This window comes from Melopsittacus undulatus, chromosome Z (genome assembly GCF_012275295.1).
Source record: "Melopsittacus undulatus isolate bMelUnd1 chromosome Z, bMelUnd1.mat.Z, whole genome shotgun sequence".
Classification (NCBI taxonomy): Eukaryota; Metazoa; Chordata; class Aves; order Psittaciformes; family Psittaculidae; genus Melopsittacus; species Melopsittacus undulatus.
The window spans coordinates 84,132,646-84,146,407 of NC_047557.1; the positions used below are offsets into that span (position 1 = coordinate 84,132,646).

Consider the following 13,762-nt stretch of genomic DNA (forward strand, 5'->3'; position numbering starts at 1 on the left):
AAGCAAATGGTTGTACTGCATAATAACTGGCTGTTATCTTTCTTGAAGCTGTACAGATTCTTTGGGAGAGTTGGGAAAAAGGTGACTACTTCAGTGCATCTTTGAGGGCCATTTGATCAATCCAATTTACCCTGATGTGCTCATATTGAAGAGCAGACTTTCTTTGCGTCAACATGCCTTTTTCCTCAGTAAATGAGGAATGTGTGAGGCGAGGCTGTGTTTTAGCTGGTTTATTATTCTTTGACATATAGCTTAGCAAATGATGAGTGTCTTTCTTCTAACTGAATTCAGTCAGAATTTCTGAAGTTACTCTTAGACCTTTTGGGTATTACTTCCCTTCCTTCATTTGGCCAATCACTGGTTTCTTTTCTGAAGAGGAAAATCTTCTCTTTGGCTGCTGGTGTCATGTCCCTCTTGTTTGCTCACATTGACACCTTCCGCTAAGGTTCCTTTGGATGAAATGCACATTTTAAACTTTATCATGGAAGAAATCTTCATTGGGCCAGGCAGTTGCATTTAGAAGAGAGCTGGTTAGCAAGTCATTTGCTTGCTTTCTTGGAGCTAGCACTTCTGTTGCCACTTAGGTTAAGTTCTCTGGCTTTGAAGGCCAAGCTGAAAACCTGAGCTAGAACTCAAAAGAGTGCTACATAATAATCTTCATTATGAGGAAGGTAAGAGACTTTGGAAACCACTGAACTCTTATTCTACAGCTAACTATTGAAAATACTAAGAACAGCATGAACACCTGAGAAAGGTGTTCAGCACCTTCAAGGAGACAAAAAGAAACTTTTATTGTTGGAGCTGAGATCTGTAATCTTAATGTGGACCATGTAGAAGAGACATGTTATATGCAGTAGGCATGCAGTATATTAATGGAGTAAAGTAATGCTGTTTTCAGTAAAAGCCGTAAGATTTTGAGTGACTTCAAGATGAAGAGAGAATTTCGTACTGGACCTTGCACTGCACTGGTACGTTTTTCTTCCAGAAAAGGCATTGCCAATAATACAAGGAGACAATTACGTCTGTTTGAGTAGAATCAATCAACAGAATGGTGCTTGAACCAAGAATTACAGGAAATCTGAATGTTTAAATTGCTTTCTTTTGCATCTTTACCACCTTCTGACTCTGTTTCAGTTGATGTGCACTCTCTTTCCTTTGTTTAACATATATATGATGTTAAATCTAATTTGGTCAAACTTGAACGGATGTCATACAGTATCTTGACAAATGTAATTGTGGCAGCGGAAAGAAACTTTATTTACTCAGTGGCTTTTTTGCATGTGTGGTTTCCCGGTTGCCATAAATCAGAGCTTCTTTGTTTCTTTTAGGAAGTAGCTCCTTAAAGGCCTGAGAAGCTAAAAATCGAGAAAAGAAACTAGTTTTTACTGCCAAATCATACTGTTATGTGGGAATATATTTATACTTTGTATCAAGAGAAGAGTCAAGGCAGGATTCATGGCACTTCCAAGATATTAGTCAGATTGCTTATAGTTGTTCACTGTTCTGTACAGCTTTCAGGGTAAGAGTATGTTTTACCAGTTGTTGGGGTCAACAGAAAGGACACTTGACACCAATAAAAGTAGGCTTATTTTACTGTCTGTGTCAAAATAATACAGAAGTAATACATTTCACTAAAACAATAAACTTATATTCTAGTTTTAAGCATCAAAGTGAACAAGCAGGGTAATGCACCTAATCATTACTACACAAGGTTAATTATAGTGAGGAAGACCCATCACCAGTTGCCCTTATCATCCAGATCCGCAGTCACTGGGGAGCCCCGGTTGCGGTGAGGATTTGGAGAACCTGTCCTGGCATTTGGGAGGTCCTACATAGTGCATCCACCTGTAGATGAGGTCTCCAAAGTTGCTGCAAGAGGGTCCACCTTTTATATGGTTGAATAAACACTGACAAAACTTCAAGTGTGAAAACACCCTCCCTGTGGACTCCACGCAAAGCCTGGCCAGGACTTAAGGAGGAGCCCAAGGGAGTATCTCCATCTATTTCAGCTGTGACCACCTATTTCTCAACAAGGGAGTATCTCTTATCTATTTTTTCAGCAAGGTCAGACACCTGATTTCATGGCCTTGCAGTATGTCTCCAAATAAAGAAGGATTATTCTGCTGGTTACTATTACACAATAAGCATTACAGCAAAGCTTTCATAGATTGCTGTATTCATACTAAAATAGATAATACATTGCATATATGATTAATACTATGCATTTTAGATGTATACATTGTTGGGGTGTGAGATTCATCTAGAGGTCAGCTTTGCTTCCAGGCCAATTGTTCAGGCCTTGGTACTTCAGAGTATTACAGAACTGAGCCTGGAAAAGCTCACATGTGTGATAGGATCTTGAAATGGGCTACATAAAGAGGCTTTGTAGCTGCCTTTTAAGCCTAATAGAAACACCTCATAATTTTGGGGTACAGTTTTCTGTAAGCTTCTTACTCATGTTAGTCCACATTCTGTCTGCATTTATACACCTGATCAGTACTGTTCAGTGCTTTGCCAGCCTAGCATGTGTTCACAGCTCCATATCCTCTCCATGTGGTCTGACAGTTTTTGTGTGCCTCTAAGAGCACTTTTTGTGTGCAGTTAAGTGGTGAAATGGTTTTCATCTTGTGATTCGTCACATAAATGTGGATCTTTCTAATTATCTCTGTGCCTGAGTTGATGGTGTGAGGCAGTATCGTGTGTTTTGTTGTGGCAGCTCTTTATGCAGGGCAATTCCCATTGCTTTTAGTTTAACCTGTTTGTATAGAACAGTTGTTCAGGCCTTTAAAAGGGCAAAAAAGTGTTCTTGTAAACCAGTTACAAGTTACCAGTGAATGATCATGAGATCAAACTAACCCAAGATAAAAATAAATATCAAATCAGTCATTCATATCTTGAAACAAAGCTGTAATTCAGTTTTGACCATTCTTCTGGGAGTAATGTAACATTTTAGTCATGATGAAATAAGGGCAGTTCAGCTGAGAAGTGCACAGCTGGAAGCTTCTTCTTTCATTATTATTCCCTGTTGATGGTTTGGGAAAAAAAACCCAAACCAATCAGAACAAAGGGGAACAATTCCAGGTGCATGTCTTTCTACAGTGTGCATGTATATGTATATCTTACATGTCCAGTGAATGGGAGGGCATAAAAGGTCTTTATCTGTAATTGCAGGTGCTGTATCAGCCACTAAATTCTCTGTTTCCTAGCTGTTAGAAGCAGTTATAGCTCAGGTCTGGACTACAGGACTTGTCAGACTGTAGCAGAGATGACAATTTAATCTCTTAATCCTTCTTGCTCTTTAGACTTTCTCAGAAGAAACCTGAGAAGAAATCCATCCCCATAGCGGTGGCTTTCTCCTGTTATGGTGGACTAAATACTTCTGCTATAGCTGCCTCCAGGTAGGCTCCTCTGTCATCCTCCGCACACCCTTGAAATGCTCCAGTCTTTTCCCTATTTGTTTTTATAAATGCACTACTCCCAGAAGTAGTGGTAGTTAAAATAGAATCGGTTAGGTGCTCAGTTCAGAGCCCAGGTCTGACTCATTTGTGGAGGATCCGTGATTGTACAATTGCGGTTTTAGCAGAAAGCAGCCACTAACTCTTCTCCTTCCTCCTTTTTTTTTTTTTTCCTCTTGGTACAGTGCACGTGGTGTATGTGCTTGATAATTTGCTTTTTGTACTTCTCTCTGACTGTCATTCTTATTCAGAATAATCTTCTGACATGTTCACACAGTGGAATGCTTATTGTGGCCAGTTCTGCTTATGCTTCAGTAATGCTTCCTGCAAGAAACACTGTAGAGGGTATAGCTCAGCTCTGGAGAAGACATTTCTTGGCATCTGTTAAAATGGGAGTGTCGAAGGATTTATAAATGTGTACTCCGAAGTACAAAGGTGTGTTTATTGTCTGAGTAGTAATACATGAACTTGGCTGATTTTTATGTTAGATGTGTGGCTAAAGCTCTGTCAGAAAACACCTGCATAAAGGCAGTTGGATCAGTACTTGTCATGTTAAGTTAGTTAGTATCACCAGAAGGTTTAGCTAAATTTAAGTACCTTTCAACTTTGTTTTGCTGAGAAATCATTTTGCAGGCATATCTACTTGGCAAACCAAGCTGAACTTTTTAGAGCATTCTCAGTTAAAATACTCTTTTGCGTTACCTAATTAGGGAGAAGTTAAGCTCTTGAAGTTAATGCTCCATCCCTTGCTCTGTCAGGTAGCCAAACTGCAGTGTTAGAAAGTACATCAGAAATGAGTGTTTGATAAAGGCTGTCACTAGGTTATTCTGTCTTTTGAGACGTCTGACTTGTACAGATTAAGGGAAATTAATTATTTAGACTTTGAGCTGGATTAACAATTGTTATAAATCACATAGCTTGCATTTAGAATGCATTGAATCTATAATATCTTGATCTGTGTACAATTTCTGGCAGTGATACCGTAGCTTTGTCTTAACTCTTTGTGGTTTTAACATCTCATGGGAATGGTTGCTGCTTTCCAGGATGTGTGTAACAGTATTAGTATATCTTAGAAAGATTAGGTATTATAGCATGGAAGTGGCCTTTGAGTTAGTCCCACATCTGTCATTCCACAGTGGCCTGTTACTGGATGTTTCAAAAGGAGATGGGAGATTCTTGCAAAGAAAAAGCCAACCTGCCTTTTGGGAGAAGAAGTTTCTTCAAATGACATACTAGCTAATTTGCATCATGCAGCATAAGATTACATTCATACATTTTCTCTCTTCTTTAACTTTAGCTGTTAATACTACTTATCTAAATGCTTATCCTTTAGGCAACTTCACTAACATCTTAATTCTCTAACATCTTGTTAAGTGAGTTCATCTTAACTTTGTATATTTTAAAAAAAAAGCTCTGAAGTTTGAAGTTTGGTGTCTAGTTATGTCACTTACTATTTAACTTTGGAAATCAGGAGTCCAAGTTTAAATCATCCTTTAAAGTATCACAACTGCACGTTAAAATCTTGTCCTCATTCTTGTTCTGGAGAAGTTGTCTTAATTCATTCACTGGATCATTATAAATTACATTCTGCCTTGGGAGACTGGATTTCTCAGAGTTGTATTTAGATCCAGCAAGGATGTAAAAGAAGCACTGTGGATTCTAGTAATTATTTATTCTTGAGCAGCAGAAATCTTTTATAGATAATAATGTAAATTTATGAGTTGCTTGTTCAGTTTCAATTGACTGAAAATGGGTAATTCATGGTATACAGAACACATTTCTTATGGCATTGTCTTGCTAAATTGATGTTCTGATGAACCTTTGGTAAGGTTTCAATTGAAACGATTATATGGTTTTACATTGTCCTTTAGCAACAGGAAATCTTATCTGCCTTTGCTGATAAAGATGGAACAAATTTTGCTTTTTAGTGTAGATGATGGTGTATGGCTAAGCAGAGTTGGATTCTGAACCTTAACCTGGATAATGTGCTGAACAAAACACTTTGTCAACTCAGATAAAGAACAAGAAACTTTAGCTGGCCAAGCTTTGGTTTATGTCAGTAAATTTTTCTGCATTTTATGGTTTAAAGGTTGATATTATATGAAGGGTGTTGCCTCATGAAAATCAATCACACATTTCACAAAACCCTAACACCCCATTTTATTAAGTCATTTTGTCTTTTTTGACATACAGGAACATTCAGGAAACTAATGCACTGCTCTTGGTGATCTTGTTCCTGGAGTAATGAAATCAAAATTTGACAACTGTTAAATACAGAAAACTTTACAAACAAAGGCCAGTTCTGAGTGTTAATCCACTTTGACTGAGCTCCTTAGTTCAGAAATCTTATGAGGAAGACCAGCAGTCTAAAGGGGAGGTCAAAGGGGCGGTGTTTTGAAATATTAAAAACTGAAGAAAATTTTTGTAATAGAAAAGACAGATCTGCAGAAGGCTGAACTAGAATATATACTTTTTGCATCTGAGGATCTGAAATTGATAAAGCAAGAGAAAGCTAAGAAAGTGATTAGAGAAAGGTTCATAAAAAAGATTAGATTACTACTACCTCCTGAGGTGTAAAATGTTCTCATACCCACAGTCTTTGGGGTTTGTTTGAATATCCCTTATGTATAAGCATTTACCTTTCTGTTTCTATAGATAGTTATTTTATGCTGTCTAATGTAGACATAGTCCTTTTGGTACCATGGCTGTTACTTTGCTTCTGTAAAAGAAATCATGAAAGTAATTTAGTTACTGGTAGGTAGAATTGGGATAGGAAGGTTTTCACCCACATCTTTTGGACACAGCATGAGTGGATTTTTGCTTAACTCCAAACATGCTAATGTTCAGATATGTACAGTGCTCAGACCAAGATGGGATTTGGTATACCTGCCAGTCTTCATATGTTAAGTTTCTTGATTTTTTCAAACATTTTGTCTGATATTCTAAGTCTCTCTCCCCTTTTTCTCCACCCAGGAGGCTGAACAGAATTGACAAGGACAATATCTTGCAAATTAGTACCCATTTTTATTATAGCTCCCAGGTCACTGGCAATCGATGACTCCTACAATTTGCTGTGAAACTTTGATGCTGCTGGCTTCGTGGTTTCAGAGCTCTGTGTCAGAAGGTCACTGCAGTTGGCCTGCAGTATTGTCAGGCAACACTAACAAATGACTGCTACTCGGATGCTTTCTCTGTCATTACCATGTTGTGAGACAGAGCCCAGAGGCCCTGCTGATGGAGATAAAGGAAAAAGTGTTGCTTAGGGAATTGAGAAAGAAGGAAAATTAAGTAGATTCCTAGAATCTAGGAATCTACAGTATAGAGTCTACGTCAGGAATAAACAGTAGGTGTGATGGTGGCTACATTTATAATCTGCAATGTGGCACTCTCCTTTCTTGTATATGTAATAATATTTTTGTTCTTTATTCTCTGTAGTCGTTATGTCCCACTTGAGAGGGGTAGTTCAGTTAGATAATAAAACATACTAGGTTTGGTGAGAAAATTATAAAACCATTTTGTGAGGAGAAAATGTGAGTTCAGGTGGTTGGCCAAGGAAGTTTATGCTTATTTAGAATCCATAAATAAATAAATAAGCTATGTGCTTCTTTGTACTGCATTATGGATTGTCCTTACAATAACACTATTTTTCCATACAATAATACTATTTTTCCATACAAACTTATTCCAGAAGCTCTGATACCATTATTTTATGTATGCTTTGTTGCAGATATTTTCATGTTTCCTTTCTCTTTTCCCTTTCATCAGACATTTGCTGACCAGGTATTTGGTATCTTCAGCTGGACAATTCCCATTGCTGTAGCCTTTTCTTGTTTTGGTGGACTTAATGCTTCAATTCTAGCATCATCAAGGTAGTGCATACCTCTTTCTGTTTGACAAACGTTCATAAGTATTTTTATATGTTACTGTTCTGCTCATCTATTTATGAGAGTAGCAAAAATAGTTTTGTAATCAAAACTATAGTGAGTAGCCACAATAAAATAACAGACCTAAATAAACCTCTGTGCATGTGTACATACACCCATAACACTGCCTTACTTCCCCAAAGCACTCCTAGGTGTATGTAGAGTACAATTAAAGATCAAATGAATGTTTTCTGTGTGGTGAGTCCTCAGGCCTTCTGATTCTTTGGATTGAGCTATCTTCCATTTTAATTTAGACAGTAATTCCTGCAACTTCTTGTTTTCAAATGTATTTACTTAAAGTTTACTTTTAAAATCAGTGTCTTTAACGGTTTTTTTCAATTAAAGAGTTTTAAAGGCTGCTGCTGCTATTAAGCTGCAGCCAAAAAGCTGATGATACAGTACAGAAGCTTGCCTCTGAACACTGGTTATGGATGTGACTAATGAGAGTTTTAAATAGATTAACTCAGGCATTTTAAGATCCTTCCTGTCCATTGAATCTATGTGCAATGCCTCTGTACTGAGAACAATATTAACATGATCTGGTGAAGTAGTGAATACAGAACGATTTGCAGTTGATAATATTTATTATTTATTTAATAAATTATTTTCACTGGTATTGTCCTTTGATTTTCTACAATACATTGTCTCTCATCTGTGGCATCAAGAACTGTTTTCTGTTTTGGGTTGGGTTTTTCTTTCAGGCTATTTTTTGTAGGATCTCGAGAAGGTCACCTTCCTGATCTGTTGTCTATGATACACATAGGCAGGTTCACACCTGTGCCAGCACTGCTCTTCAATGTAAGTTACTATTGCTTTTCAGCTATTTGGATGTGACTGTAGGAACTTTTTAAAAGAAAACTTAAAAAAAATCACAAGAGAGAACTTCAGATGTAGAATAGAATCATAGAATAGTTAGGGTTGGAAAGGACCTTAAGATCATCCAGTTCCAAACACCCCTGCTATGGGCAGGGACACCTCACACTGAACCATGTCACCCAAGGCTCTGTCCAACCTGGCCTTGAACTCTACCAGGGATGGAGCATTCACAACCTCCCTGGGCAACCCATTCTTGTACCTTACCACCCTAACAGTAAAGAACTTTGTTATATCCAATTTAAACTTCCCCTGTTTAAGTTTCAACCCATTACCCCTTGTCCTGTCACTACAGTCCCTAATGAATAGTCCCTCACCACCATTCCTATAGGCCCCCTTCAGATACTGGAAGGCTGCTATGAGGTCTCCATGCAGCCTTCTCTTCTCCAGGCTGAACAGCCCCAACTTTCTCAGCCTGTCTTCACATGGGAGGTGCTCCAGTCCCCTGATCATCCTCGTGGCCTCCTCTGGAGTTGTTCTAACAGTAACATGTCCTTTTTATGTTGAGGACACCAGAACTGCACACAATACTCAAGTGAGATCTCACAAGAGCAGAGTAGAGGGGCAGAATCACCTCCTTCAACCTGCTGGTCACACTCCTTTTGATGCAGTCCAGGATACTTTTGGCTTTCTGGGCTGCGAGTGCACACTGCCAGCTAATGTACTGTCATCAAGGTGATGTCTGTCTGAGAGAGTGATTTTTGAGGCATAAAATTGTGCCAAACACCAGAGTGTAAGATGGTACTTAAAGTCAAAAAGCAGTATAATCAGTAAGTTTCAAACTTCTGCTGTTCAGCTCACTCTTGTTTTTTTCTGACAGTGTGTTATGACCCTTATATACCTGGCTGTGGAAGATGTCTTCAAGCTTATTAATTACTTCAGTTTCAGTTACTGGTTTTTTGTTGGTCTTTCTATTGCTGGGCAATTATATCTGCGTTGGAAAGAACCAGATCGACCCAGGCCTCTTAAGGTAGTAGTCATTTATTACAGAATTGTTTAAAATACCTGTCTTCCATATATTGTAAAAGTACTGTCTAAAATCTGGACCATACATGTTATGTCTAATGATTACAAATTGAACAGGACATAAAACATTACTTCCATTTAATATTGTGCTGTGAAAGCCAGTTTGTCTGCTAGATAAGAATAAGTGATTGTTGTGATAGTGTATTCTTTTATTACCCATTCGTTCAATCAGTAGCTCTTCTCTCTTGTCAATTTGAGAATGTCTCAAAAGGTTAACATAGTAGTTAGTTAACCTTTTCTCTTGGATTAGTAATCTCTAATTAGGAATCCTATAGTTAATTAATTCTGTCAATGTGGAACACATTTTGTTCTGATGGTGTTTCAGTTCAATATCTGATCCTCTTAACCACCTTCTGATAGTTTAACTTGATGCTCTGCATGAGGAAGTCATTCTTGTTTCCTCAGTTTTATTGGATTTATCTAACACCACTTTGTGCTGCTGTGCAGTTTCTGTCAACACAGCAGAGTTACCATACTTGATTACTTCTACAATTTTTAGCAGCAATTCTGTTCAAGAATAATTCTGCAATTTGATTATGGTTCAAAATAGCCAGATATAAAAGAGGAAGAGCAGGTAGTTTCACAAAGTAGGGTAGAGAGGGAAAAGTTTGTAACTGTCACCAAAATTTAACTGCAGACCACAGATATTTTAATAACATTCTGTTCTGTTTTTCTCCCTTCAGCTGAGTGTGGCTTTCCCAATAATATTCTGTATATGCACAGTATTTCTGGTGGTAGTGCCACTCTATAGCGATACTATAAATTCATTGATTGGAATTGCCATTGCTTTATCTGGAATTCCAGTCTATTTCCTGGGAGTCTATTTACCTGCATCAAGGAGACCTCGGTTTATCAACAAGATTTTAGGTAAGTTTCTTTATAGACAGAGGTGTTAGGAAAGAGGAAAATGAAATAAGTGAATCTCAGTTTGCTGAGAAAAATGCTGTGGTCAGATGATCCCAGCCAGCAGCTAAGTACCCACAGAGTCACTTTCTCACCACCATCCCTCCCAGCAGGATGAGGGAAAGAATGGGAAGAGCAAAGGTGAGAAGACTTGTTGGTCGAGATAATGACAATTTAGTAAGTGAAGGAAAGGGTAAGAAAACCTGCTGCTGCAAAGGCAATAATCACTTACCACCTCCCACAAAGCAGGCCTGTATGCAACCAGATTCCAAGCAATGGTCACCTTTTGGGACACCCTCCCACTTCTTCCTCTACCTGTTTTTATATCTGAACTAGAAAATATATGGCCTGAAATACCTCTTTTCCTAGTTTGGGTCAGCTGTTCTGGTCATCTTCCCTTTGAATTGCCCATGCCCATCCCCATTTTGCTGCTTGCATGGATGGCAGAAAGGAAGGGGAAAAAAATAAAAAGCCTTGATACTGTGCAAGCATTGTTTAGCCATAGCCAAAACATTGGTGTGTTACAACTCTGTTGGAGCCACAGATCCAAAACACAGCACCATATGGGCCACTATGAAGAATGTTAACTGCATCCCAGCCAGACCCAGTTAAAGGGGTATGCTGATATTTTTTTATATATATGTATGTTTTTGTATATATATCTCATGCTGTGCCAGTGAGGGGCAGAAGAAGCAGGGAGGAAGCAGAGACAGGACACCTGACCCAAACTAGCCAAAGGGGTATTCCATGCCACAGCACATCATGCCCAGTATATCAACTGGGGGGAGTTACCCAGAATTAATTTATCACTGCTTGGGTTAGGCTGGGTATCAGTTGGTGGGTGGTGGGCAGTTTGTATCATGTGCCACTTGTGTTTATTTATTGGGTTTTTTCCCTTTTTAGTTTATATTCCCTCCCCTTGTTATTTCTCTTAGTAGTAGTAGGAGTAGTAATTTTATACTATACCTTAGCTAGCAGACTGTTCTTACCTCAACCTGCGGGATTTACATTCTTTTGATTATACTCCCCATACCGCTGGGAGGGGAGCCGAAAGGGGAGTGAGCGAGTGGCTGCGTGGTTGTGAGTCACCAGCTGGGCTTCAACCACAGCGATCTGGCAGGGTGCTAAGAATAAAAATACTCTAGGATATCAACAAAACAGTTCTAAACATTATTTGTTTTAAAAAAATGAGTGGAAGACAATATTCTGTATTAGCTTTTATAATTTGTATCCCTGAAGAGGTGAGGCAGCATTCGTGACAGCTAGTTTTTCTTAGGCAGATGCATATTGTGTAGTTAAGAGTTGAGATAGGTGGTGGTTCTGATTTATCTCCAATTTCCTATGCAGGTGTAGTCACGCGAAACATGCAGCTGCTCTGTTACTGTGTTCTAACAGAGATGGACCCAAGTGAAGAAAAGAAGTTATAAATCAAATCCAACAAATATTTCAAAGCCATTACAAGAAACAGGAGGGAGGCTAAAGAAATTATGACAACAAAAGGGAAGAGCTGGAACTGGAAAAAAAAACCAAACCAAAACAGAAAAACTGTTCCCAGTGATCTTTTAGAAACACTGGAACTGTACTTCCTTGCAGTTGGATTCCCACACAGATCATACCCTTGCCTCACCCTTCTGAACTGTGGCATGTTTCAGGGGATTTTTTTTTTTTTTTTTTCTCACTGGATATTGATTACCTGCTCAGTTCAGGCACACAAGCTATGCGTCAATACTGTTCCTTTTCCAGAATTGGTATTCAAATGGTAAGAGCTAATGGATCAAATTAGATTTTTGCAGAACCAGGTGGTGAAGTAATGCATTTGTAAGTTCGACTGAAAACCATTTTGACTCAGAAGACCAAAAGCCATTTACTGCTTAATTCTATGGATGTTTGCATGAAATTATTTGCTGTGCTATTTTGGTTGTCATCACAGAAGACACCTGGTCACAACAAACTACCTTATTAGTCACTATTAGCAGAAAAATGAGCTAAAGTTGTGCTACATTATTTAAAGACTGAACCAACTTAAAGATTTGTATTTTATTCCATACGCTATGTGGAAGTGTGCTATCTGAGTGTAGCAAGGATTTAATCAAGATAGCACCTTGGCACTAAAGTTTTGATTAAAGGTTGATGATTCTTTCCTGTTAGCTTGTTAGCACATGGTCAACTTCTGTTAGGCTTTATGAAAATTTCAAAATTAAAATGGTGTTTGAAACTTGTCAGCATTTGTTTCTGAACTTTTTCAGTAAGCACACATTTTGTTGCCTCCGCAGTCACAAAGCTCCTTTTCTACATTTCACTCTGTTCACTATAAAATGGCCATCCAAAACCCCACAGAACAAACCACATTCGTTTTCTGTATCAGAAGTAAAGTTCTGTATCAGCTGGAAAGTAATATCTTGACAGATAAGTAGCAGGGAAAGAAAAACAGGAATAAAAACAGAAATAAAGATTATTATTTTTAATACTTTTTAATGCAGATTGATGCTGATTATTAGTAGTTGTAATTCCAAAGCTGTTAAGTGTAGTATCAGGACACTTTGATACTTAATTTTGGTGCAGCAAGAGATGAAGCCAGCCTGTGTGGCTAGCAGAGTGAGGTACACTTCAACCCTATGCCTAGAATTTTTACCTTAATTCAGAATGTTTACCTCACTTTATCCAAATTTGTTCATATATGTTTTTTTGTGCATTTATAGGTTTTTTGTGCATTTAAGTTGAACTAAATCTTGTAATTGCAAGATTGTGGTTGAAGCAATGCATGCTTCACACATTCACACACACTGTATGACATCTGCATCAGCCACTTTAGTAATAGGGAGGGTATCTGGATTCCTGCACTAACTCTGTGATTAAGGTTATCTTAAAAAACTACAGATAATGGCAAATGGTAGTAGATGGTGAGGACTAACGTAAGAGGGTTTTGGGCAGTCTTCATGAAGCAGCACAGGGATTTAAGAGAAGTGGAAATTCTAGCTGGCAACTTTGTGCCCAGTTGTCATGTAAACATGTAGGGTTTTTCTATATTTGATGAAAATTAGAACTTAGTTATTATAATATAGCTTTTAATCTCGCATATGATTAGAATAAATTCAGTATCTTAAGACATCTGTCCAGTAAGCAAGAATAGCTTTAACAGGCTTAGGGCTGTGGCATAAGTTAACAGCAGTATTAAAACCAAGGGAAAAAAAATATTTTGCCTCCACTGCCTTGACATCAGCCAAACCTAATTTATCTTAAGTCTTTGCTGCAACCTAGAGGTCATGAATGGTGTTGATCTGACATCTTATTAACTATTTTTTACAGACTCGGGTGAGAGAATGCTGAAATAGTTAGTATGCCCAAACAAGTAAGATTAATTTAAAGGTGTATGAATGTAAAGTAAAATACCGGCATGGCTTCAGCTGTATCAGCTTCTATGATCTTTAAACAAGTAAAGAAAACTTAGTAAAAAATTCTTTATTTTAAATTTAAGTTCACATATATTGTTCTACTCCAATGGCAAAATTACTGGAGAGAGATCAGCAATAAATGGACAGGTCAAGTCATTTCATATGCTCAAATACTTGCGAGGGAAGTAAC

The 13,762-nt window shown here is 38.0% G+C and overlaps 1 protein-coding gene across 3 annotated transcripts in view; it reads left to right on the forward strand.

Moving 5' to 3' along the window:
- Positions 1 to 12,402, forward strand: part of SLC7A6 (solute carrier family 7 member 6) — a 28,631-nt gene extending 16,229 nt beyond the window's left edge. For all 3 annotated transcript variants that reach the window (XM_013129838.3, XM_031051946.2, XM_031051945.2), the window contains exons 6-10: positions 7,221 to 7,324; positions 8,080 to 8,176; positions 9,072 to 9,221; positions 9,961 to 10,144; positions 11,528 to 12,402. In XM_013129838.3, the coding sequence (XP_012985292.2) occupies positions 7,221 to 7,324; positions 8,080 to 8,176; positions 9,072 to 9,221; positions 9,961 to 10,144; positions 11,528 to 11,607 (615 nt within the window). In that variant the 3' untranslated portion in view covers positions 11,608 to 12,402. The remainder of the gene's footprint in view (positions 1 to 7,220; positions 7,325 to 8,079; positions 8,177 to 9,071; positions 9,222 to 9,960; positions 10,145 to 11,527) is intronic.
- Positions 12,403 to 13,762: the final 1,360 nt, after the last annotated feature.